The sequence below is a fragment of the Mobula birostris genome, chromosome 16, assembly GCF_030028105.1.
Source record: "Mobula birostris isolate sMobBir1 chromosome 16, sMobBir1.hap1, whole genome shotgun sequence".
In the NCBI taxonomy this organism is placed as follows: Eukaryota; Metazoa; Chordata; class Chondrichthyes; order Myliobatiformes; family Myliobatidae; genus Mobula; species Mobula birostris.
The window spans coordinates 77148366-77175338 of record NC_092385.1 but is presented as its reverse complement, the minus strand read 5'-3'; the positions used below and the strand labels follow the sequence as shown (position 1 = coordinate 77175338).

General features: G+C 40.2%; 1 protein-coding gene across 5 annotated transcripts; it reads right to left on the bottom strand.

The window, feature by feature from the left end:
• Nucleotides 1–25: 25 nt before the first annotated feature.
• On the bottom strand, nt 26–26776 carry tada3l (transcriptional adaptor 3 (NGG1 homolog, yeast)-like). Of its 5 annotated transcripts, none has more exons than XM_072280157.1 (9): nt 26719–26776; nt 20896–21130; nt 18167–18417; nt 16996–17101; nt 15575–15716; nt 14223–14320; nt 11663–11772; nt 7183–7368; nt 26–2166 (listed from the first exon to the last, which is right to left on the bottom strand). In XM_072280157.1, the coding sequence occupies exons 2-9, from the start codon at nt 21100–21102 to the stop codon at nt 1974–1976; spliced, it is 1293 nt and encodes a 430-aa protein (XP_072136258.1). In that variant the 5' UTR covers nt 21103–21130; nt 26719–26776; the 3' UTR covers nt 26–1973. The 5 variants fall into 5 exon arrangements, with proteins under 5 accessions (XP_072136258.1, XP_072136256.1, XP_072136255.1 ...); XM_072280155.1 differs by lacking the exon at nt 26719–26776 and adding an exon at nt 26471–26707 and having other exon boundaries at nt 20896–21133; XM_072280154.1 differs by lacking the exon at nt 26719–26776 and adding an exon at nt 26471–26707.
• Between the last annotated feature and the right edge of the window lie 197 nt (nt 26777–26973).

Sequence of the window (26973 nt, the reverse complement as noted above, 5' to 3'; positions counted from 1 at the left end):
TTAGTTAATATTTATTGAAAGTTCATTACAGTTTGCTAATGGCAAGTACACTACTGAGTATTTGACATTACCAATGATAATAACTGTTGTTGCTTCAAATATGATCCAATAACTTAGTAAGAAGACATCTGTGTTGGGATTTTAATGACTGCTGGTTGCTTTCAGAATTCAGATCAGTGAAGTAGTACAGTATAGCCATTGCAAGAGTACAAGTCTGACAGACAAGTGATCAGAGTGTTTGTGTTGCAGAACAGAACTTAGATTACCGATTACAGCGAAGCTCCTGCTTAAAAAAAATAGCAAGCTTGGCAGTGTGATTCTTCAGTTCATTTTATACAATGGTAACATACATAGTACTTCACAAAACTGGTTTCCACAACACACACCCACAATTCTGCCACACTTGTTCTTCCTCGATATGGATTCAAATATCAGCAGCACCTCTACAATACATCAAGGTTTCAGGTTAACCCTGAGGAAGGTGGAGAAAGGGCCAACTCGGCTAAACCTACCTGTTCACAAACGATTTATTTCTCAGCTGTAAACTGAGCTGGTTAAGATCAACTATGAAAGGATCAGATTCCTCCAGTGCAAAGTTGGTCAGCCCATTCAATCAGATGCAGAAAGAAAATGTAAGAACAATAGCAACTGTCTCAGAAGATAATTCAGGAAGGCAGGTGAAACCCACAGAAGAGATGTAGGAACAGTTTGCTTTACCACCAGCCAAAGATGGAACCAACTTCTTGAGTAATTTCTCTTCTCGCTGCTAACAGCCAACATGAGAATCAAGGATCATTGAGACCACATGCAGCTAAAGGCCTAAAAACCCGAATACCAAGAACTTCAGTGACGGCGCTACCCTGGGATGGGTCAAAGGAACAGTACCTACTGTTGCTTAAACCTTATGTGACTCCCTTTCTGTGAAATGTACTTTTTCTACCACCATCTGCCCTTATGTGCCCCCACCCCATGGTTTGATATTAGAAATTTATAGTATCTTGATAATAAATGGATGAATAAATCTCAAGCAATAAATGGAGCGACGGAGGATGAGAGGTGACCTGGTAGAGGTGTATAAGATGATGAGAGGCATTGATCATACGGATAGTCAGAGGCTTTTTCCCAGGGCTGAAATGGCTTGCACAAGAGGACACAGGTTTAAGGTGCTTGGAAGCAGGTGCAAAGGAGATGTCAGGGGTAAGTTTTTCACTCAGAGAGTGGTGAGTGTGTGGAATGGGCTGCTGGCGACGGTGGTGGAGGCGGATACAATAGGGTCTTTTAAGAGACTCCTGGACAGGTACATGGAGCTTAGAAAAATAGAGGGCTATGGGTAACCGAAGATAATTTCTAAAGTAAGTACATGTTCAGCACAGCATTGTGGGCCGAAGGGCCTGTATTGTGCTGTAGATTTTCTATGTTCTATATTTCTAAATGGTTGAGAGGAAATGCAGGAAGATTTGGAATTAATACAAGGGACCACAGTACATTAACTCATGGGGAGGGCGTGGAAATAGAATAAACATGGTTTAAAGAATAATTAATATATTTTGTGTCATAGAGATCACCTCCATATATTATTTCCATAAAATTTTATTGGAGCGGGGGTGAGTGAAGACAATCTTTCTCAAAAGTTATAAAGTGTCAGTTGTTAACATCACATTTGGACTATCAATAGTACAATCACCTATAAATACTACACTCTGATCAGAACACGCAGCAGAAACTTCACTCTTACATACAGTACAGATTCAAACTAGCAAAGCACAACATTCAGATTTCTATATAATAGATATCCACCTTCGACATACAAGACAAGCAAGCTGCAACAGAGACAGCCTGCTGCAATGGAATGTTACCAGTTCAGAACAGGGAAATCTAAATCAGCTTTTTTGTCAGTTCAAGTCCAGACAACTCAGAAACGACAAAAGCTTCCCCAAATATTTTGTATTAACAGTGTGTTGGCAAAGTTGCCTTTAACTGTCCAACAGTTTTAAGATGCTCTCTCTTTCCTTCAGTGCTTTCCATGCCTGATCTTTCTCTTTTTTTGTTGGCGTTCGTTTCTTTTGGCGTGCTGCCATGATCTTCCGGAAGGCATCCATGACTTCGTTGTCTGCTATCCTCACTCGTTGTCGTAACTCCTGTTTTTTTAACTCCTCTTTGGCTAGTCTGGATTTAAAGAAAGATACAGAGTTGGTTATTATCATGAGAAAGAGGATCAAATGTTGAGAAGACACACACTCAACGCTATAGAAACAGCTTCTTTCCTTTCACTGTCAGACCTCTGAACGGAAAATGAAGCCACGGACACTGCCTCACTAATTTTGCTCTCTCTTCGCACTGCTTATATAAATGGTATAGAGTGGATTCTGGTTGATTGGACACATCAGGACCAGTACATTTTGGTCCAAATCCCCAATTTGCTGAAGTTTCATGGAAATAGTTAAAAAGGTATAAAAAAAAGATAAACTGTTGTTAAACTGAGTTAAAAATTATATATGTAAATGAAATACAGAAAAAAATTATAACATTACCAACACTACTACATTATTATAAAACTGTGCATTAGTCCCTAATATTTATCAATGGGGGAATTAATTGATAAGGGAAACTGCTGTGTACATTTCATAGACTGTAAATGTACAAAATTAGTGCAGACACCTAGTGCAGATAGTGAACTGCCTTCATACAATGCATCTTCCAAATCTTCATTTTCATTGTAACACTCACAATGATTGCTGATATCTTCAAATTCATCATAGTTTCTAACTTGAGGAAGTAGGGAAACCGTTTCATTTTCACTCCTGGCAGTTTCCGGCATCTCCAAGCCTAAATGCTTGAAATCACAGTGACTAAAACAGTTCTGAGTTGTCTTATTGCTTATTTCTCACCAACTGTCAGTGTCAAACACACACAACTGCTGCTATTTAAAAACTGTTCATTCTAAGCACACTGTGGTGTCTAACAGCCACACAAGTGCACGTGACTGATGCTAGTTCATCTCCTGTCCCAATTATGTAGCATAGTTTTCCAAATAAACAAAAGGAGTCCTGGCTATTTTCTCGATTAGTTGTTCTTTAAGAGTTGTCCCAAACAAGCGGCTGTCCCTATTATCTGATTGGCCTATTAACTGGAATCCACTGTATATATGCTTATTGCAATTTATAGTATGGTTTATGTACTGTACTGCTGCCATAAAACAACAAATTTCATTACATATGTTATTGATAATAAAGGTTATTCTGATCTGAGGCCTCAAAATTCACTCTCAGATTATCACTTCCATCAGTACCAGCAGAGGATTATTTGAGGGGTGTGGGCATGAATATGGTGGTTGTCACAGATGGATATGGGCTTGACAGATTCTGCAACATCTCTCAAGCTGTTACCCATCTCCAGAACTGCTAAACTACCTGCCTGTTCCCCACGCAGCACCTTCACAATAGGGTTCAAATAGAAGCATCCATCTAACTATCACAAGATGAAAGAATAAAGTCTTTCTAGGCGTTGGTTCTAAAGTTCAGACTTCTGTTGTGTGTCACCAAATTTATCAATTAGCAAATTCTCTAGTACAGTCGGCCCTCCTTATTCGTGAGTTCCACAAGCGCGAATTCAACCAACCGCGAATCGAGAAAACCCGGACGTGCTCTTCCAGCACTTGCTGTTCGAGCATGTAGAGACATTTTTTTTTCTTGTCATTATTCCCTAAGCAATGCAGTATAACAACTATTTACATTGTATTAGGTATTATAAGTAATCTACAGGTGATTTAAAGCATACGGGAGGATGTGTGTAGGTTATTGTGGATCGGGATCAATAATATACCGGAAGTTCTCTTACTAAGTAAGTCGGAACAGGTACATCCGATATTATTTACTGTCAGTTAGTCAAATGTTTGTCGTAGTATATAGTATATATTTTACCTTCCTATGCATATAAAACACTTAAGGAACAGATGTTTCAGCGCCAGGCTTGGGAACGAAAGTTCCTGAGTTCGATCCAGTGACAGACCGCTCCCGAGCACTATCCATCCCTGCCGGGTTGATGTAGAGGATCAAAAACCCAAAACCCAATAATTAAACCACTGCGTTGCTTAGTAATAATTGTAGCTTTAATCCGGCAGGACCTTTCTCATTTTATCCTTTAAAATTGTTCCTATCGTTGACCGACTGTAGCCTAATGCTTTTCCAATGACCGATGGCGTTTCACCTTTTTCTGATTGCTTTATTATTTCCACTTTATTTTCAATCATGATTGTGATTATTTTCGTGAACAGAAACACTGCGGATTCAGAGCTCCGCCGCCGGGTCCTAATGCCCACCGCACTGAGACAGGTTAAATAAGGTCCGGGCTTCCGCTGGGTCCTAAGGTCCACCGCATTGAGACAGGTTGAATAAGGGACTTGAGCATCCGCGTTTTTTGGTATCCGCGAGGGGCCCCAGAACCTATCCCTTGAGGATCAGGGGGGCCGACTGTATTGTCAAATCCAAGTTTAGATAAGTCTTTCCAATTAATTAGTTGTCAAAGGTCAAATAGCAAAATAGCTAGTTCCGTAAAATATTCTTTCATCTGCATTTTCAAGCAATCTAGGATACTTTTATTCAAAAAAATAAGATTCCATCTAAAAACTCATGAAGGAGTTTTAGTTTGAGGGATGTGTCACCTGAACTCTCCCCTCCAGTTTCTGTGCAAATACCACTGTTTCCCATCCATCTCTCACTGTACAGAAGAGCACAACAGCCAACGCAAATGGAATGCCAGACACACAAGAGATTCTGTGGATCTTGAGCCATTCATGTGAAATGATCAAGGAACACAGTGGGTCAGGCAGCTATGGAAGGGAACAAACAATTGATGTGTTGCCCGAGGGCCTTCATCGGGACTGGAATGGAAGCGGGTAGAATCCAGAATAAGAAGATAGGGGAGGGGGAGCAGTGGAAGCTGGCAGGTGACAGGTGAAGGGGAAAGTGGATGGGTGGAGGAGAGGGATGAAGTGAGAAGCTGGGAAGGGATAGATAAAGAGCTGAAGAGGAAGGAATCTAATAGCAAAGGACAGTGGAACATGTAAGGAAGGGAAGAAAGAGGGCTACTAGAAGGAGGTGATGGGCGCGAAGGAGAAGAAAAGGTATGGTAGGGCACCCATGATGGGAAATGGAAGAAGAGGAAGGGGGATAAATTATCGGAAAAGAGAGAATTTGATGACGATGTTGTTGGAGGCTACTCAGATGGAATATCAGGTGCTAAGCCTTCAAACTGAGTTCGGTCTCATCATAGCAGTAGAGGAGGCCATGGGAAGAAGACCCGTGAGAATGGGAACGGGAAGTCAAAATGTAAACGGTTTTACACTGGACAGAGCAATAGTGCTTAACAATAGTATCCCAATCTGCATTGGATCTCACCAACGTAGAGGAGGCCGCACTTGGAGCACCGGACAGAACAGATGATCCCTACAGACTCACAGGTGAAGTGTCACCTCACCCGGAAGGACTGTTTAGAACTCTGAATGGTGGTGAGGGAGGAGGTGTAGGGGCAAGTGTAGCACTTGTCATGTTTGCAGAAACAAGTACCAGGAGGGAAATCAGTGGAAAAGGATAAGTGAGTCAGATAACTTGTGTTAAGTAGGGAACCACTAGAGAAGGTCAGCCTAATACTGATGTTAACGATAAAGGGCTGCATCTTTAAAAGTATTTTTTGTTGCTACGTTAAATTTGTGAACACTTCCCAGTTCAGTTACATTTCAGTAAGTGTCATTTCATAGCTATTTTCCTTTAAAGGTTCAGTATCTATTTACAGCAGAAAATTATTTTGATTCTAGATCAGTCTCCTCAGGAAATTGGAAAAGATTAATTTGGGAAACTACAAAATGCAGTACTTTTATGTCTGGAGCACTGTGTTATTGCTATCAAGTGTCAAACCAAATATAACATAGAGTTCAAGTAGACAGTTCTCTGAGTAACTGTTCTTAAAAATGCAGGTAGAAGCTTTTGTCCTAATTACCTAAATACTCAAAAAAAATTGATTTTTCAAATTAGTCTGCTTTAACTTTTGAAAATACTGAAGCACAAAATTTACTTGTTTTGTCACCAGCTACTAATTCACGCAACTTCTCTCATTAAAAGAATCATTTACCAAGTATAGTTTAAAAAACACCATATATCAAACTGAAATACAATAAGAATTCACACTTTTTATTCATTTGGTACAGGTTAAGTAAGTGGAATCAAGTGTTGTACATTTCTCCCTGCCTGTGTTCTGCTTCATTCTACATAATTATGTAAGGTAAAGAAATGACTTTCAGTTTCAGATACACATACATTGTGGCCACTTTATCACATACTGTACCTCCTTTACCTAATAAACTGGCCACTGAATATAGCTCGTGGGCTGTATTACATCCACTTCAAGATTCGACGTGTTGTATGCTCAGAGATGCTCTCTGCACACCACTGTTGTAATGCGTGGTTATTTGAGTTACTGTCACCTTCCTGTCAGCCTGAACCAGTCTGAACATTCTCCTCTGACCTCACATTAACAAGGCATGCTTGCCCACAGAACGGCTGCTCACTGGATGTTGTTTTGTTTATTGATAGGCTCTCACCATCTCATTCATGCAGATGGCTATAACCTCTGTGTCCTCTTAGTCTCCAAGCTGGGACTTCTGAGCCCGACTACCTGCTCAGAGGTGGACCTTATCTCCGGCCTGGTAATACTTCAATTCTTTCTCAGCCCTTTTTTTATTGAAGCCATCATTAATGCCCATTCTCATTCACTTCCTCCGGCAGCTGATTTCACCTTTTGTGTTCAAAAAGTGTCCCTCAAGTTCCTATCAAATATTTCACTCTCACCTTAAATCTCTAGCCTCTAGAGTCATGGAACAATACAACACGGATACAGGTCCTTCAGCTCAATCACTCCATGCTGTCCAACTAGCTAGTTCCAAATTCCTGCATTCAGCTACTCTATATCTTCCCAGGAACCCCCCCTCCCCCGCTTACCTATTCATATGCTAACGAAAGTGCTCAGCTTTTGGGTGACTTCTCCGAAAATAAAATATTCATCAGAAAAATTAGTGCCCAAATACACTCAACCAACCATTCTTCAAAGCTGTGCTGTATAAAATGTTACCTTCCATCACACCCAAAGCCATTAGCATCCAGAATTCTTCACCTAGCCTTTTTACACTACCTGAGAAGTTCCTGTTTCTTTGCTCGATTATGGCTACTGAGGGCTTTCAGTTCTGCCTGACGTTTACGCAGTTCCGCTAGAACTTCATCCTCAGAGTCTTCAGTAGGACGATCCTCAGAATCCAACAGACCCTGTGCAATTAGTTCTTCCTTAATTCGAGCTTCCAGAGATTTTGTATGAGGAACACTGCAAAAGATACATAAGGAGATGTTAAAAGCTTTTCATCATAAATAATGACAAGTGATCATTATATTAAATGGCTATCATAATGGTCTCACAATTAATAAACATTAGGTTACAGCAACGCGGAAACTAGGTTTTTGTTAAAAAAAAACTTGTTCTGCAGAAAGGCTACACAAAGCATTTTTTTATATAACTATCTGCAATTGTCTTACTATGTAGCAAGACCTGGTATATGCAAATTTATGATTACAAAGTTGTTTAAGTATTAATTGTAAGTGTAAGGCGGAAATGGTTTACTGGAATTTTTCTTCACACTGCAGGTAAACAAAACACATGTTAGTATCCACACATTAAGAGGTCAACATCCAAAGTGTTTACCTGGTCACATTAATCTCGGTGAATGAAGGAAACTTTTGTATTTATGTCAATAAAACTAATAATTTCCTCAAAAAGTAATTTATAATAAAATATAACACAGATTATATACGAGCAACATATTTCTTTCATTTCACAATCTGTTAATTTAGTAATGCCCTAGGAGAAAGCTTAAGTGTGCAAGGAAAGTTAGCACTTAACACTTCTAGAGTATACAGTAGTGTGTAAAAGTTTTAAGGCGCCCGAGATTTTTTTAATATTGTTTCAGATGTTATTATCATCATCATCATCATCATCATCATCAGGTGCCGTGCCCAGATTGAGCCACGGCTCACACACTCCTGTTTCAGGTCAAACGGATCAATTCACTGGTATTCATTTCCAATTCTCTGCTGTGGCTGCTGTCTCCATCATCATTTGTCTTTGTCTTCCTCTTGGTTTCTTCCCTTCAATCTTTCTCATAATTACCGTGCATTCCAACTCCTCTTTCCTAATCACATGTCCAATGAAGTTACGTTGCCTTTTCATGATCTCATACATTATTTCTCTTTTTGTGCTTGCTCTGTTCACGACATCCTCATTAGATATTCATTTCGTCCATGAATTCTTTGCATCCTCCTCAAAAACCACATCTCTGCTGCTTCAATTCGTTTCCTCATGTTTCTAGACATTGTCCAACATTCTGATCCATATAACATAACCTATAAACGTAACATTTCAGTACTCTGAGGCGGGTTGTCATGCCTAGTTTAGTACTGGTCAATATACTCTTCATTCTCGTAAAGGTGTCTTTTGCCATCCCTATTCTTCTTTTGAAGTCCATGTTGCACCTGCCATCTTATGTCACCCAGCTTCCTAAGTAGCAAAAGTTCTGTACTTGTTTTATGTCTTCCCCATTTATTCTCAGCCTGTAGACAGGATTCTCCTTCTTTTTGGATATCACCATACATTTTCTTTTTGCGGTTGATATATAGACCCATTGTTGCAATTTCTTCAACAACTATATCAATTAAGTTTTGTAGTTCTTCCTCCGTATTTGCAATTAACACAGTGTCATCTGCATATCTGAAATTATTGATGTTTTCACCACCAACTTTGATTCCCAAGATGCCTCTTATTTTTTGTAATATTGTTTCACTGTACACATTAAATAAATCAGGGGAGAAAACACACCCTTGTCTAAAGTCTGGTTTATACTTCTGCGTCAATGCATCGCCGCAAACCCTACGCAAAGCCGACGCGTGAGCCTGCGTTGCTGCGACGCGCACCTCTCCCAAAATGTAACCGTGCGTTGCGGCAATGCAGAACGTAAGAACTGTGATTGGTCCGCTTGGTAGCATCGCATTTCCTCCTACGCTGCAATAGCTTCCCACTGGGCGACTGAAGGGCAGGGAAGGAACTTTACAGACCTCCCAAATTATGGAGGACACATTTTGCTTTTACGAAAAAAAGACGCTAGCGTCTTGTTTACCCCGAGACTACCATGACCATGAAGCCTTGTGCGGGCAGGTGAGTGCGCATGTGTGATTTGCGTGAATTGCAGAGCGACACAGACACACCAACGCACAAGTATAAATGCACACAACGCCCGTAAGTCACTTGCATAGGTTATGGCGTCCAGTTAACACAGAAGTATAAACCAGGCTTAACGCCTCTCTTGATTTTCGTAAACTGACTCACTTCTCCATCTATTCTTACAGCGGCAGTTTGTTCCCAGTACAGATTTCTGATTAGGCGGAGGTCTTTCGAATCTAGATCTAGAGTTTCCTGTAATATTTCAAATAACTTATTGTGCTTCATTTTATCAAATGCTTTTGTGTAGTCAATAAGACAAACAAACAAATCTTTTTGCACTTGAATAGTTCGTTCTGATAGTATCCTTAACATTAATATCGTATTTCTTGTACCTTTGTCTTTCACAAAACCACATTGTTCTTTACCTATTTCAGCTTGTATCTTACTTTCAGCTCTTGTCATCAAAATTCTTAGAAGTATCTTAGTGATATGACTCATGAAACTTATGGTTCTATGTCATTCATATTCATTGCTCCAGGTTTCTTAAGAAGAGTGATAAATACTGATTTTTTCATCTCTTCTGGTATTATTTCAGTCTCATAAATGTCACTGATTAAATCAGTAAGTTTTTCAATTCCATAATCTTCAAGGGTGATAATTTGTTCTATTACTAATTCATCAGGACCTGCTGCCTTTCCTTTCTTCATCTTATTTATTGCATTACGAACTTCAGATTTTAAAATAATTGGATCTTCAATGTTCTTCTTAATTTCTGGTTTTTCGCCTCGATCATCTTCAAACAATTCCTGAATATACTCAGTCCATCTGTTCATAATCTCATCTTTTTCCATGATAATGGTATCGTCCTTTGCTTTCAAACATCCTCCTGAAGAACACAGGAGCTTTTTACCAGTGATATCCTTGATTTGTTCATGTACCCTTTTTGGATCAGTAATAGGGATTCTTTTGATTTGCTCACATTCCTGGTTTAACCATTCTTCTTTGGCTTTTTGACATAAGCTTTTAATTTTTTTATCTAAGGACTTATATTCATAGGATTTGCTTTTTTCAGTCTCCTTTCTTCCATTAGAGTTTTGATTTCATCTGTCATCCATTTATTCTTTGTGCTTTTTTCTTTTTTAGGAATCGCTGACTTTGCTGATTCTACCAAGGCATCCTTTTAGAGAATTAAATTTCATTTCTACATAGAAACATAGAAAACAGGTGCAGGAGTAGGCTATTCGGCCCTTCGAGCCTGCACCGCCATTCAGTATGATCATGGCTGATCATCCAACTCAGAACACCGCCCCAGCCTTCCCTCCATACCCCCTGACCCCTTTAGCCACAAGAGCCATATCTAACTCCCTCTTAAATATAGCCAATGAACTGGCCTCAACTGCTTCCTGTGGCAGAGAATTCCACAGATTCACCACTCTCTGTGTGAAAACAGTTGACATATCAGGCCAAGACCCTTCATCGGTGGTGGAAAGGAAGGAGGGAAGAAATCAGAATAGGAAGATGGGGAGAAGGGAAGAAGTATTAGCCGGCAGGTACTATGTGAAACCAGGTGAGAGAGAAGGTAGGTGGGTGGGTGGAAGGTAGATGCTATCATTGCTATCATCTTCAACAGATTCTATTTCTAAACTTTGAAATCTATTCCTTACTTCAATTGTAAATTTTTCTCTTAAGTTTTCTTCTTCAATTAATTGCGAGTAGTCAAGGGATTGTTCAGGTTTTTGTTTCTTTAGTTTTTTAAGTTTTACTTTTACATGACATGTAATGTTATGGGTTATGGTCACTATTACAGTCTGCACCTGGATATGTTTTGCATTGAGTCACTGAGTTTCTAAAGCTATCGTTTATAGTAATAAAGTCAATTTGATTTCTGGTGCTATCACCCGGACTGTTCCAGGTTCACAAGTGTCTTGGATGGTTTGGCTTCCACAAAGCACTGATCTCAACATTATCAGGCTGTCTGGGATTACCTGAAGAGACAGAAGCAAGTGAGACAGCCAAAGTCTGCAGAAGAACCGTGGCAAGTTCTCCAAGATGCTTGGAACAACTTATCAGCTGATTTTCTTCTCAAACTGCGTGACAGTGTACCGAAGAGAATTGATGCAGTTTTAAAAGCAAAGGGCGGTCACACTAAATATGGATCTGATTTAGTTTTTTTAAACCGTTTAATGCTCTTTACGGTGATTTTTTGATATTTCAAAACCTCATTTCTTTATTCTTGAAAGCATCTTCACCTTACAGAATTTTTTTTTTACTGTATAAAATGTTTGCCACAGTACTGAATAAAACACTTGCCATAGTACTGAATAAAACGTTTGCCACAGTACTGTAATTTATCCTGAGATCTTTTTTCATTTACAGCCAATGCAATCCTATTGTCCAGACAACTTACCTAAATGACTTATTCTGACTTCGAGGGGACGTGCTCGCTCCATCAGTCCCTGCTTCTTTCCCCGTCATCTCCGGCATAGGAGAATCTTCCATTGGTGAAATAATATTTTCCTGAGAAGTGAGAGGAAAAGAGAAAAGCTCAGCAATGAAGTCTTCCACCTCTCCCCTGTCGGCTTCTTACTTCATCCCACTTTCCCATCACCTGCTCTCATCTCACCTATCCCCAGTCCACTTGTACTACTTCCCTCCCAATTGCCCCCACCTTCTTATTCTGGCCCCTTTCTTTCCAACCCTGATGAAGGGTATTGGCCACTCTCTACTAGACTTGTTGAGTTCCTCCAACATTTTGTGTGTGATACCCAGCATTAATTTTGTCCTGGCCCTTCAGTCTAGTCAAAACACATCGGGAATAAATAAAGTGATCTTGGACAGATTTGAGGAATAACTAATTAAGAATGCTACGTCCAGTACAGATTATCAACTGCTTCAAGTAGTTAGAGAGTGGGGTCATTTCTTTTCTGACTAACTCATGGGTTAACTAACTTTAAACCCAATCTGTGCCGAGTAGCAAGGGGATGACTTTAATTGACCTCGGCACTTCAAATTAAAGAGACACAGATTAGCATTTTGGGAAATGGCATGACTGGGTTTTACTTAATTGTCTACATCTTAATTGAATAATCCTACCAAGTAGTATTGTTGGATCATATTTTGCTACTTGGATATTTTAAGGATAACCATTTTCTTTGATTTCATAGCTCAGAAAGAAGGTAGCATTTTCAATAAAGAAGGAAAATGAGAAATAGGCTGGTAAAAGAGGTAGTAGTTGATGGATCCTCCTGAAATTGATAGTTCACTCTTAGTAGTGTAAAATTCCAATTGTGACACAGGGTTACAGAAGCACATTAATCCCTGCAGAAGTAAAAAACTGCATGTGCTGGTGGTTAACTGCTTCACATATCAGCAAGTTTCAGACCTCTGCACGTGCTCTGCGGCATGGAAAAGATGGCAGCACATCCAGTTCCTATCCCCACCGATCTGAACTCAGTTTCAGATCTAGTGGTGCTTTTGTCATGTCAAGCAGCTTGACACAACGTCAGAACATTAGAGGCTGACGGCTAACCTGATCAAATTACAGAGGATTTTGCTTAATTGGGATACATCAAAACCAATGATTTTGGCCCAATTAAGCGGCTGCCCAAATTAACCAAAATTTTATGGAAATAGTTAAAAAGACATAAAAAAAAAGACAATCTGCTGTTCAACTGAGTAACAATTTATGTATTTAAATGAAATATAGAACCAATTGGAACACTACCAATACTACTACAGTACTATAAAACTGTATATTAGTTACTAATTGTTATCAACAGAGAAATTCATCAGTCTACACAATGAACAAAATCAGCAGAGACACCTGGTGCAGATGATAGACTGCCTTCATACAATGTTTTTGACAATTGCATCTGCCAAATCTTAACTTCCGTTGTAACATTGAAGATGACTGTTGATACCTTCAAAATTTTCATAGTTCCTAACTTGCCGAAGTAGTGAAATCATTTCATTTTTACTTCTGGCCATCTTTAGCATCTCCAAGCCTGAATGTTTAAAACTGCAGTAAGCAAAATAGCTCTGAATTGTCTTACTGCTTATTTCTCACCAATTATCAGTGACCAAAATCATTGATTTTTGAACATAAATACACACAACTGATGCTATTTAAAACTGTCCACTCTAAGCACAGTGCAGCATCCAACTGCCACACAAGCATGCGTAACTGACGCTAGTTAGAATCTGTTCGGCAACAGTCTCCTGTCTCAATTAAGTGGCATAGTGTCCCAAATAAATGAAGGGAATCCCAGCAATTTTCTCCATTAGATTTTGTTCTTTAAAAGTTGTCCCAAATATGTGGAATCCACTGTATATAAAATTATGAAAGATATATATGGGGTAGAGAGAGAGAGTCTTTTTCTCAGCATCAAAATGTCAAATACTGAAGGATTTAAGACTAGAGGGGCAAAACTTAAAGCAGATGTGCAAGGCAAGATTTTTTAAATTTACACAAAGAGAGCTAGGCACCTCGAATATGCTGTCAGCAGAGGTGGTGGAAGCAGATATGATAGCAACACTTCACAAGTATTAAGACAAACAAAAGAGAGAAATAGACCATGTGCATCTAGATGGGATTATTTAGACTGGCATCAATCAGTGTAGGTATGATGGGCTGCAGGGCCTATTTCTGGTCTGTATTGTTCCGTGTTCTGTTTCAGAATTAAATGAAATAAACAATCACAATGAAGCTGACATATCTATCCAACGACCTCCAAGCCAATCAATCTGGTCCTCCACCAGCGCAGTTGCCCTGTGGCCCAGCAGGTGAATAATGCTGTGTATTACTGGAGTACAAAGGACTCAAGTTTAGTTCTTCGACACCCACCATTAAAAGGTGCAGAATGGACACTGGATACATACATGCAGATACTGAAAAACTAAAAAAATGTACAATATTACTGGGAATCCAAATGACCTTGAAGAAATTTATGTCCTGCCATAACACTCACCTCCACCAAAGCTTGGAGCAATCGTTGTGTAAGGGGCCCAAAGGGTGAAACATCTTCAGGCTGATCGTGTTGCTCCTTCTTCAGCAATGCATCCACATCTAACAAAAAAAAAAATTTACAACAAACAGATACATCTAGATAACATCTTAAGGCCCAGAAAATAATGCACAACCAGTCACAAAAGATGCAGAGTAATAGAAAGCTAAAAAGAGGGTGACTATAAATGTGGTCAAACAGCTTGGGTTTAAAAAAAGGTGTAGAAACAATTGAGAGGGAGATGCAGTGAGAGACTTTGCTAGCTGAGATTGGTATTAGAAGTGGCCAGAGCAAAGAGAAAAACTCATTGAAACTTCATAGAAAATTAAAGTTCTGGAAATCAAACAGCTCATTGAATCAGACCAGTATTTTTAAAGAACATTCGAGCTAATTCTACTCTCCCGCACCGCTGCCATTTTTCCTCATTGAACTATTTATCTTTACTTCCTTTGAAGGTCACTGTTAAATCTGTATCTAAATCCTAATTCCAAACCCAAACTACTTGGTCTATAATGTGTTTTTTTTTTGCATGTCACCTGATTCTTCAACCATCATTTTAATCTGTGTCTTCTGGTTAAAATCCTTCAGGTGCTGGAATATTTCCTCTCCATTTACTTTGTTTTAATTCAGACTGATTATGAAGTCTCTTTTCTATTTAAGACCAACTTTTCTTGTTGCATTTCTTTTACAGACTCCTCAAGGATCCCTCTGCCTTCACTCTCTAACTAAGTGCCATTTGCCATTTATGTATCAACAGCCTGGAGAAGAACAGAAAGAATAAGCTGAGATCATGTTTTTTTTTGCTGCAAATTTGGATTTTAGCTACTTATAAGGGATTTCAGCAGATTAATTTGATTAGAGGTTTTACACAAATTCAGGATAAGCTGCACTTTTTTAAAAAAAAAAAAAAAGCTGGAGTTATGTTTAGTGCCAAAACAGAGTGAATGTTTTTTTCTGGTTTTCTTTCTTGGGAACGGGGAAACAGAAAGTGAGGGTGGCAAGATTTGAGGATGGGTGGATCAAGCTTAAGGCTGGCTGCCAGAAATTCTGATGGGAATTATACTGACCATTGCTCAGCCAATGGCACTCTGCCAGTCAGATCAGATGCATTAAGCAGATGTTTTCCAGTTGGTAAACCCATTGAGGCAACTCTCCAGAAACCTTTCTTGAAAAGAAATATGAAGTGACTATATATAGCGCAAGAAGTAAAATAAGAAAAACGTGGTACTTTTCAATGTGCTGGCATTATTATGAAGAGAAACGGACTAATAACACTTGCAGTGAAGTGCACTGTGCTGAAGTGAGGTCTAGCTCACCTTTCGAGTCAAGCTCGGTTAAAGTTCCAAGCATGCCTTTCTTCTTCTCCGCTGCAGCTGCAGCACGAGCACCTTCCTTCTGCTCCTCCAGGAGGTCCTCTTGTGCCCAACGCTGAGAGTAATGTTTTCCCAAAGGAGGGATCTGCTTGAACAAGGATGCAGTGGGAAATTATTGTAATGGAAAGGAAGGTGAAAGATTGAGGATCACCAATCTCTACTTCAACAGAATGACCACAGCTACCCTCTTCCGCCTCAGCCATTGCCACTTTCCTATTGAGCTTAGCCATTTGGGTGCCTGGCTATGACACAGGACCTCCCACTCCCAGATGTGTATATATATTCATCTGTTTCAATCTCCTTGCTTTTCCAATGATCGTGTTTCGCCATTGCATTTTCTCTCTTACTTCAAAAGAAATTAAAATCATCCCAGCTGTACCATGCAACGAGAGGCCACAGCAATCCAGTGGTGTGCACTGGTTAACAGAGACAGGTGTCGAAATCCTAGCACGGCAGCTAAGCAACTGAAGTATGGGATAAATCATCTCATTTGTGAGGCCTACAAAACAAAACTCATCTTTTAAGTGACTCCATGCTTCACTAATACCTTTACAAAAGAAAATTTGCTATTGTTATACACAGTAACTCACAAACGTCCCCCAAAAAGACCTGGCTCAGGTCATGTCAAAATGACAACATGCCAGGGGAGTGCCTTCAAAGGGATGGTTCAAGGCAGGATCTCTCCAGCAGCTACTCAGGCCAAACATGTCAGCCTTCTTAGCAACGCCTCTTTCTGAGACCGATTGAGACGGCTATGCCTGCAGCTTTACTCTCTGTGCAAATGTCGCCCCCATTTATAGAGGGCTTCAACAAACCATCAGAGGAATTTTAACCTGCTTGCTCGTGTGGGAATAGTGGTAAATTTTAAAAGCACTTAATACCTCCTTTCACGTTTACCTTAAAATACCAATAGCAGTTAACCAAGGTCACTGTGTAAATGAGTTGAAACTAATGAATACAAGCCAGCCAATTAATAGTTGCTAATTTCATTCCAACATTAAGTCAGTCCCCCATTATACAATCACAAAACAGATAAGAAAAGCTAAGTTAAGTTTAGCAATAATGGTTTGTAATGATTTTTTTTTACCAAAATGGAAGTTCTACGGCAACAATCTACTTTGATAGGCATGCCTGTTCTATCTGGACCACCTCATACCCTACTTTGCTGTGGGTGTTCTAGTAGCATCATCAGTCAACTAAACTAACAGGCAAAAATTTGCAATTAGGCTTCACATCCACAGCTGACTTTCCTCTTCCTTGCTTCAAGAGTAAATCCAACCTGCTTTCAAAAGCCTGCTAAGAAACTTTCCCTTCAATTGTACTTTTACTTCACAACCCATGCCCTCATTCCCCTGCTTGTTCACCTTGTAATACTCTGCTTCATCTTCAGGCGGTTTCAGAAGGTCCTCGAGGATACGGATCTCTTCGTTGGTTATATCAGCACAGTATGGTTCCACTGATGCCCAGAATCTACAACAGATGACCAAATGCAAACAACTCACTATTTACATCCAATAAATGTGGAGCCACCATTGATATAATTACTCAAACGCCAAAATAAAAACAGAAAGTGTTAGAGGTACTCAGCAAGCCAGGTAATAGATAACGGAAGAGAAGATTTAATGATTAATGACTTTCATTTCATTTGTACGGAAATGTTCTTTTCAATTTCTACTTGGTAGTTGCTGCCTATTCTGCTTAGTATCTCTAGCATGTTCTGTTTTTATTTTAAATTTCCAGATTTGTTGTTTTTAGATTTCACAAATGTAGGAAACTGTAAGATTCAACAAAATTAATATAATCTGCTTGCAATTATTAGAAAGCTTCCAATATATCATCATCTGTAAGAGGTTTCAAGGACAAAATTAGGTGTTTTAAAACTAACAGTGAAACTGCATTGATTTAAACTAATTTTGATTAAAGAAAAAATATTTATGGTTAACATGGTTAAGAAGTGAACAATAGAGACATAGTCACTTAACTAGAGATACATTTACAGAACTGGATATTTCAATAAACTTTTCATTTTCCTTAAAAGTGATAAAGGTGAGAGACTAGATTGGGATCCACCCCTGCTAGGTAGCTATCCAGACCAGGCCGTAAGGTTGTATGCAATCCTCAGCCCCTCTGGTTAGTGTGGACAACATCAAAGAAATGTTGTTGTTTTTCCTTCCAGGTTTTCCTTACCACTTACTTGCCACTCTCAGGAGATGAAATAATGCCAGCAGAGTACAGTAAATCTGATGGGAGTACTATAAACTCTGACACTGCCACAGATGGCTGTGGAGGCAACGTAATTGTGTATATTTAAAGTGGAGTTTGACAGGTAAGGGCATCAAAGGTTTCAGGGAGAAGGGAAAATGAGATATATCAGCCATGATGGAATGGTGGAGCAGACTCAATGAGTCAAATGGCCCAACAAAGTACCTATGTCTTATGGTCTAATTGTCCATAGAGCACTAAGGACATTACTCCTTTTCTGACCTACAGGTCTCACTGACAAAGCTACAAACTATTGGTAGAGCTAGAACCTACCTATTTGGGGCATCATTCTTTGGAATCCTGGGAACATCCAAGGGGTCATCTGTAAATTCGTACTCCTGTATCTTAGGCTGTACATTTTTCGATTTAGGACGTCCAGGCCCAGGCCCAGTTCCATGACTGCCCTTCCCGTCGAGTTTCTGCTTCTTTGGCTTTCCATGTTTCTGTGGCGTTCCATGCTCATGTTCTTTCCCAAACTTTAACAGCCTCTTATCTCCTTTTTTATCCTGCCAGTCTGTGAGGATCTGAAATCAAAAGTTTAAATGCTTTCAAAAATATATATAATAGCTTTTCAATTTAGCATCAATGTTTACTCAATCAGAAAGTAAAAATGTGTGGGAGCTGGAACTGTCAGGAGATAACCACTGGAAATGCTCTTCTGAAACTGACTACGGGTCTGTTAAAGCTACATATTTTGAAAAAGGAGGATGACTCCATTTTGAGAACAGCCAAAGAAGTGTGCCACCCAGAAAATAAGCAACCATAAAATGTTGAAGGCATAACTTTACTAAAATAATAATAAGGCAGATAGGAATCCATTGTTTAGGTCCACGATTACCACCATGTTAAATTAAATATATTGCTTCTAAATAGATAGATTCTCCACTACTACTCAACCGTAAAAATGTTTTGTTTTAAATACTGATTTTAAAAAGCAGTAACACTACGTCACAACCTATCAGGATTGTCTTTTTCGATAATAGGAACAGACTCCTCCGCTTTGCCATGAGTTTATAAATAAACTGTGAACCCTACTTCTCTATTCCTCTTTTGTACTATTTATTCAAATTTAAAATTGTAAATTACTCTATAGTAATACAGTGGTTTCCAGTTAATTGTTTTTTTTGGGCTATCTTACTTTCCATTTTTCTACTTATGATTTAAAATTTAAATTTTTAATATTTACTATCGATTTGTACTCCAGGGAGCGGGAAGCGCAGAATCAAATATCGCTGTGATGATTGTACGTTCTAGTATCAATTGTTTGGCGACAATAAAGTATAAAGTACATGGGGACCAGTACATTTTAGTCTAATTAAGTGGCTGTCCCAATTAGCCAAAATTTCATAGAAATAGTTAAAAGGCATAAAAAAGACAAACTACCATTTAACTGAGTAACAATTTATGTATTTTAATGAACAAATTAGAACACTGCCAGTGCCTCTACAAATGTGAAATAGTTATCAACGAAGGAATTCATCTACCATATTCTTTTGACTGTGTGATGGAATCAGTGCAGATAATGGACTGCCTTCATACAATGCTTTAGACAAGTGCATCCTCCAAATCTTCATTTGCATTGTAACATTCAAAATGATTGCTGATACCTTCAAGTTCTTCCTAATTCCTGACCAGTTGAAGTAGTGAAATCGTTTCATTTTCACTCCTGGCCATTTCTGGCATCTCCAAGGCTGAATGCTTGAAACTGCAGTGAGCAAAACGGTTCTGAATTGTCTCACTGCTTAGTTCTCACCAACCATCAGTGACAAAAACCACTGCTTCTTGAACACAAACACTTGCAGCGGATGCTATTTAAAAACTGATCGCTCTAAGCACGATGTAGTGTCTAACAGCCACTAAAGTGTACGTAACTGATGCTAATTAGATTAGATTCAACTTTATTGTCATTGTGCCGAGTACAGATACAAAGCCAATAAAATGCAGTTAGCATCTGACCAGAAATGTAAAGGATAGTGATATTTACAAAATAACTGCGAATAAAAAGTAAGTGCTACAGCACACAAATATAAAAGTACTGAGACAGTACAATATGGGTGCAATATTGCTTGGTGCTGTGATATGAGGTTCAGCGGGTCACAGCCTCAGGGAAGAAGTTCTTCCTGTGCCTGCTGGTGCGGGAGCGGAGGCTCCTGTAGCACCTACCGGATGGGAGGAGAGTAAAAAGTCCATGGTTAGGGTGAGATGCATCCTTGATAATGCTTTTCGCCCTGCCCAGGCAGCGTTTATGGTAGATGTTCTCAATGGTGGGCAATTGGGTGCTGATAATCTGCTGGGCAGTTTTCACCACACTCTGGAGTGCTTTGCGGTCCGATACGGGACAATTGCCATACTACACTGAGATGCAGTTAGAATCTTTACAGCAACAGTTGGGCCTACTGCCCCAATTAAACGGCACCAGTGTACCAAATAAATGAAAGGAATCCAGCTATTTTCCTAACTCAGTTATTGATGTTTAAGAGTTGTCCCAAATAAATGGCTGTCCCAATTAACCGACAACTCAATTAACTGGAAACTACTGTATTTTATGATTAGCACTGTACTGCTGCCACAAAACAACATATTTCCCAACATATATCAGTGATAATAAACATGATTCTAAATCAGATTCTGAACATGAGGACAGGGGTTCAGGAGAGAAAACTGGGTCCAAGAATATTAGTGTTGGATTGTTATTGTCCGATGTACGGTGATACAGTGAAAAGCTTGTCTTGAGTACTGTTCATACAGGTCAAATCGTCACTGAGCAGGATAAGATAAAACAATAACAATTCAGAATTAAGTGTAAAACCAGTGCAGTGCAGGTAAACGATAAAATGCAAGATCAGACTAAGGAACCTTTAACTACTAATACACCACACGCGTATTGTTAGCTTTTCTTCTGTAAAGAGTATTTAATCAAATATTCATGTCAACATTGTGCAGGGAGCTTTGGATATCTATGACCTGACAGCACACAGGACAGGTCACAACATCATTCCTACCTGCGTCTCTGCCTCTAAGATGCGTAGTCGCCGACTTGCCGAGGACAGCAATGTCTCCAGCTCCAACTGCAACGTGTCCAGTTCCTCAATTCCAATCCCGTCGTCTTCCGAGCGCGATAACACAGCAGCATACCGAGGACACATCTTCGCATGGTCTACTGGCTTGAAGTCATGGAACTGCAGCGGGCAATCTTTTAGTTCACTCATTTTGAACCAGTGCTCTTCGGTCTAAACTCTGCTAAACAAAATAAAGTGAATCAATTTTTTTCTCTTTATTAATTTTTGTAGAATGCAGGAATTGTGGCATTTATCTCCCATCTATATCTCCTCTCAAAAAAGTAATGGTGGGAGACCTTCTCAAAACTATCCACACCTTCATGATGAAGCTAACCTAATAACACCATTTATGTAGAGGTTCAACATTTAAACCCAGAAACAATGAAAAGCTGGCAATAAATTTTCAAGGAAAGATGGCATGTGGCTTAGAGAAAATCCTACTGATTGCAGTGTTCCTATGTACTTGTGCTCAGAGATTAGCTTTGTATATGTACACGTATATCGAAATGCACAGTTAAATGCTTTGCTTGCATCAAATCCAATCAGCGAAGGTAGTGCTGGCTGGGGGCAGCATGCCCGTCGCTGTATATCAGTGCCACCCATCGCGTACTAACCCTAACCATACGCCTTTGGAATGTGAAGGGAAACTCAAGTGTCTGGGGGAAATCATGCACTCATGGGGAGAATGTACGAGTCCCTTGCTGATAGTGGCAAGAGTCCAAGCCTGTTTGGTGATGCCGGCACAGTGAAGCAATTGCACTAACCTCTACGCTACTGCACCGCCTGTCTATGTGACCATGCTTGTAAAGGTCACAGGTTTTGGACGTGTGTCGGAGTATCAGTAGCCTAGGTTAGTAACTGCTGCATTTTTATGATGGTTTACATTACAATCTCCATGTGCGACTTATGGAAGGATTGAATGTGTGGGATGGTAGATGGGCTATCAACTTCTATTTTTGATGATGTGGAGCTTATTTGAATAATCCTGGGGTTCCACTTATCTAGGCCAGTGAAGAGCATCCCATCGTGCTCGTTTGTACCCATGTAAGTATATGGTGGCATGCTTTGTTGTGGCAGGAGACAAGACCCTCACCGCATTATACCCAACCCCTTGACCTGCTCTTACAGTCACCGACTGTGGCTCCTCTGGTTGGTCACTGAAGGCCTCCCAAGTGTAGCTGGCTAAACTCTCTCTTGTCAGTTGTGGTCACTGCCTGGCACCTCAGTGACACAACTGCTCTTTGCAGCTTGCCACCATCAAGAACAACTCATCACATATTACCTAGCTCTTGTGGAAGGCCATGTACGGATTGCTTCATTTTCTGAAGTGTTTGCAACTGGAATTGGATGTAGTGCAACCAGAGGACATCCCCATTTTTGTCTCAAAATGAAAGGACAAAAAGAATTCTTGCAGCAACGTGTTCAGCTGACTGCCAACAACAATAATCATCTTCTTCTGCGTAAGGCATGAGGTCAACCATTGTTTTCCCCTCAATTCCTAATGAATTCTTTCTTACTAATCTAATGTTGCCTTGATACCAATGGCAGTTATTCCCATTTCACCTCCGGAACTCAGCTCTTTGGTATAGTTTTGAACCAAAGCCAGGAAGAGGTTTGGTGCCGAGTGGTTTTAGTCAAAATCAAACTGGGCATCGGTGGCAATTAAGTATCATTTTGCCAATAGAGCATGGACTGATTGGGCGTAACTTAATAAACTGGATGTTCTGCTTTTTATGGAAAATGTCTGGGAGAAGAAGTTGTAATGGTGGAGGAGTACAAATACTTCGGTGTTCATCTTGACAACAGACTTGACTGGAAAACAACAGCAAGGCTGTTTACAAGAAGGGGATGAGCAGACTGTTAGAAAGCTGAGATCCTTCAATGTGTGCAGCAGGATGTTGGAGATCTTTCATCAGTCTGTTGTTGTGAGTGCAGTCTTCTTTGCAGCTTTATGTTGGGGGAGCAGCATCAGTGCTGGTGATGCAAAAAGACTAAATGAACTCATCAAAAAGGCTGGATCTGTCCTTGGCTACAAACTGGACTCTCTTGAGTTAGTGGTGGAGAGGAGGTCACTGAACAAACTGTCATCTATTATGGACAATCCGGCAGATCCTCTCCATGACCCACTGAATAAGCAGCAGAATAAACAGACTCATTCAGCTCCTCTGTTACAAGGGTCGTTACAGAAAACCTTTCCTACCAAATGCAATAAGCATATACAACAGTTCATCTCTGTGTGACAGGAGAACACACATCATAGTACAATAGTCTCTGTTTTATTATTTCATGCATTATTATTGCACATCAGTAAAATATTATTGTGTATATTATCATTCTGTACTTTAATTTAGTTAATATTATTATAATATTTATTATTATTATTGCTAAGTGTGTTTTTAAATGTTGCTGCTGTAATGAAATAATTCCCCATTCAGGATCAATAAAGTGCTTATTATTATTACTATTAGTGCTAGTACCACGACTACTACAGCAGTTTGAACAGAAGCACAGCTAATTCTGGAATGCAAGTCCAGGATTACCATCAGAATTACTATCTGGCCCCATATAGTCTTCATGATATTAAAAGTACATCAGATTGGTTAAAGACGGAATTTTATGACAGTGGGGTGATCAGGGAGCAGAGGTGCATCATCCACTCTGCAACACTGGCTTGACTACACATGTACTGGGCCTATTAGTACTAAGAGGTGACGCAGCAGGTGAAAAGCTGGGTTAATTGGGTTTACCCAATTTCCCTCGGGATCAATAAAGTATGTCTATCTATCCATCTATCTATCTATCTATTAAGAATAGTGCAGATAATGTAAATGGTTTTGTGAAAGATCCTCAGCGAACAGTAGGTTTTAACATTCCTTTAAGTGCCTACAGCCTTGACGTTTATCCATGAAGTGAAGATTCAGGGCCACAAACTTGCTAATGTTGCACCATTTAAGTGAAGTTTTGCTAAAAAAGCACCAATGTATCAGCAAGGTTTTATTCCAGTTTGTTTGTTCATTCGTTATCTGCTGTGTCTTAATCAGTAGAATCATTTATTTTTCAAGAAGTTTTATAGCTATAAATCATGAGCAGGAATAGGTGATTTGAGCCTCTGAGTTTGCTTCTCCATTCAACAAGACCAAGGCTAAACTGATCTCAACCCCTTCACTTCCCTCTTTGCTTCCTTTCTTAACACGTCAATGAATCAGCATTGACAAACCTCCAAGGTAGAAAACCACAGAGAGTCATAAACCCTCTGACTGAAGAAACTTCCTCCTCATTTTGGCCTTAAAATATCAAACTTGTATTTCAAGCCTTTCAATTCTAACTCTATATTCCTCCAAGGAATACAAACCCACAGCAGCACTCTCTCTGAATTTGCAGCTAGCAGTTTTGTTTAAATTCCAGCCTGCTCTTCATTAGACATCTGCTTCTTCCCAGCAGTCAACCTAGGACACCTTCTCTGAAATGCCTCAATTGCAAGTATGCCCCTCTCTAATTAATATACTAAACTGGTTTACCAGTTTCTTTCACTGGTTCAAGACTTGCCAGCTCCAAGGATCCTAACACCTCAAGCTATCAATGGTTGCAAGTTGGTAGGCTAGACATTCCATTATTACTCTTTGCAGAGTTTCGGTGCCTTTTAGTTATTCATGGTTTTGTTTTCCAGTGAATTTTTGCATGTATCAAGATAAAGACTGGGAAACTGTGCATTCATGCATCGCAGGCATAGACTGTCATTCTCACAGTTTCAAACACGCCACAGCGCATTGCAGAACAAAGCACTACGTAATATTAATGCTAAAATCAAGCTCTAGTTCCAAGTACATTCATGTCCAATGTGCAACAAAGGCAATGTTGATGTAAATTTAAGGTCATTGTACACCTTTAACATTAGATTCAGGATTTAGGTCAGCCAACTCATTTCACCTGACAGCCGATGGCCGAATCTCCAAGCCAGGAAGAGTGCTGAATTTAAGATGGATGAAAAGACAATGTATTCAGGACATAGGGTGAATACCTAAATATCTGGGACTTCTATCAAATATAATCTGAGAAATACAGTCGTACAACTCAGACTAATATAAAAATGAGAAAACTAAAATATATTTTCGAATGGTTGAAATCTAAAATATAAACGGAAAATGCTGGGTAAACTCAGTAGGTTAGGCAGCATCTGTATGAAGAAAAGTGGTTACTATTTCAGATCCTTCAGTCAGTCTGGGGAAGAGATAACAGAAAATAATATTTAAGCTGCAGAGAAAACGGCATTAAGGCTGGATAAGGATGTGACTGCCCACCATAGAACAATGATAAGTCAAACTGGTTAATAGATTCAAGATGGTTAATGTCATTTCCAGTCACAAGTGTAAAGGAGACAATATAATTGTTACTCAGGATCTGTTGTAGTACAAATAAAACACGTAAGATAAAGAACTCAATAAATATGAAAGCATGAGATAGCTTGTATACATAGTATGTCCTTAAAGTGGCGCTAGGCACTGTAATGAATGCCTGCATACAAGGTGACTGACAAGAAATGATAAAGTCGTGCTGGAGATGGGTGTGCAGGGGTAGGTTAGTTCCTGGAGGGCTTGATTAACTTTACTGCTTGGGGAAAGAAACTGTTATTGAGTCTGGTGGTCCTGGCGTGATAGGGCTGATAGATAGCTAAAAGCTCTTCTCTTTGAAATGTTAACACCTTCTCCTCTTTCCACAGATGTAGCCCTGACCTTTTAAAGCGTTTTTAGCATTTGTACTCACAGTAACGCCAAAAAAACAAATCGCAATCGCAAGCAGAAACAGTAAATAATTAAGATCAACACACACAAAATGGTGGAGGAACTTGGCAAATCAGGCAGCATCTAAGAGTGGAATAAGCAGTTGATGCCTTAGGGCTGAAATGAAGTTGTGAAGAAGGGTCTGGGCCTGAAATGTCACCTGTTTATTCCCACCAGAGGCGATTCACTGAGCTCGTCCAACATTTCGTGTGTGCTTCTCAAGATGTCCAGCATCTGCAGAATCTCATGTGCAGATATCAGGATCAATTAAGATATTTCTCTCCAAAATTATCCATGGACTAGAGTGTGATGGAATGAATGTTATGTGTGGCCAAGAGATAATACTCATTCTAGATTTCCGATTTATTGATAGGAATAACTAACTTTCTATTACCTACATATTGTGCCTTATCAGCTAACAGAATAAGTGAGAGTGAAGAGCTAGGTAGCTCAGAACCACTTGAAGCTCTAGTTTAAAGACAGTTTCAGATCTTGATGTAATTTCACTACATTATTCACCTGGCCGACAAATAAGTGGCGGAGTTGCCAAAATAACTGTGACAGGAAGGAACTGTTACAAGTTGCAACCAAGATAACTAAAATCCTAAGACATAATGATTCCTTTCTAAGTCCTGGGGTCAGTTGGGATTGTCAGGACTGCGTCCCTTGTTTGAACGATTGGATTCCACCCTCAGAAATAGCGAGCAAACGCTCAGCGGCTGAGGGGAGGCTCAGCATACCTCTGGTTTTCGGACGGAGTACAAGCGAGCACCAACAAGCATCGGTTGCGAGGGGTAGTCAGGGTAACGGCCAGTCGTTACTAGGCACCGCGCTCCTTCACATTGTTGCAACGCGAAAATGCTACATTTACCCGGGAGCCAGTCGCACCGGCAGCCGTGCCGCCGCTGCATGTGTCCGGCTGTCCATGGGGGAGTGCCCATCCGGCGGCAACACACGCAGCCGGCCTGCTCTCGCCATTCTCGCTTACCGCTTGCTTTTATTAGCACTAATCGGTGACTGAGCACTGCCGAGAGGAAAGCCCGCCAGGTAGCGCGGCGGCGGCCCGCTCAGCCGTACCTCCCCGTCCCGACCCCCCCCCCCAGCACTCCGGCCCGATGGCAGCGCCCAGCGGGAGCGCGCGGCCCCTTCCGGCTCGCGCGGCGCGGCGCGGGCCAGCTCAAAGCCGCGTGCACGGGAGGGGTCGGGCAGGTCGGCGGGGTAAATGCCTGCAGCGGTCCCGGGA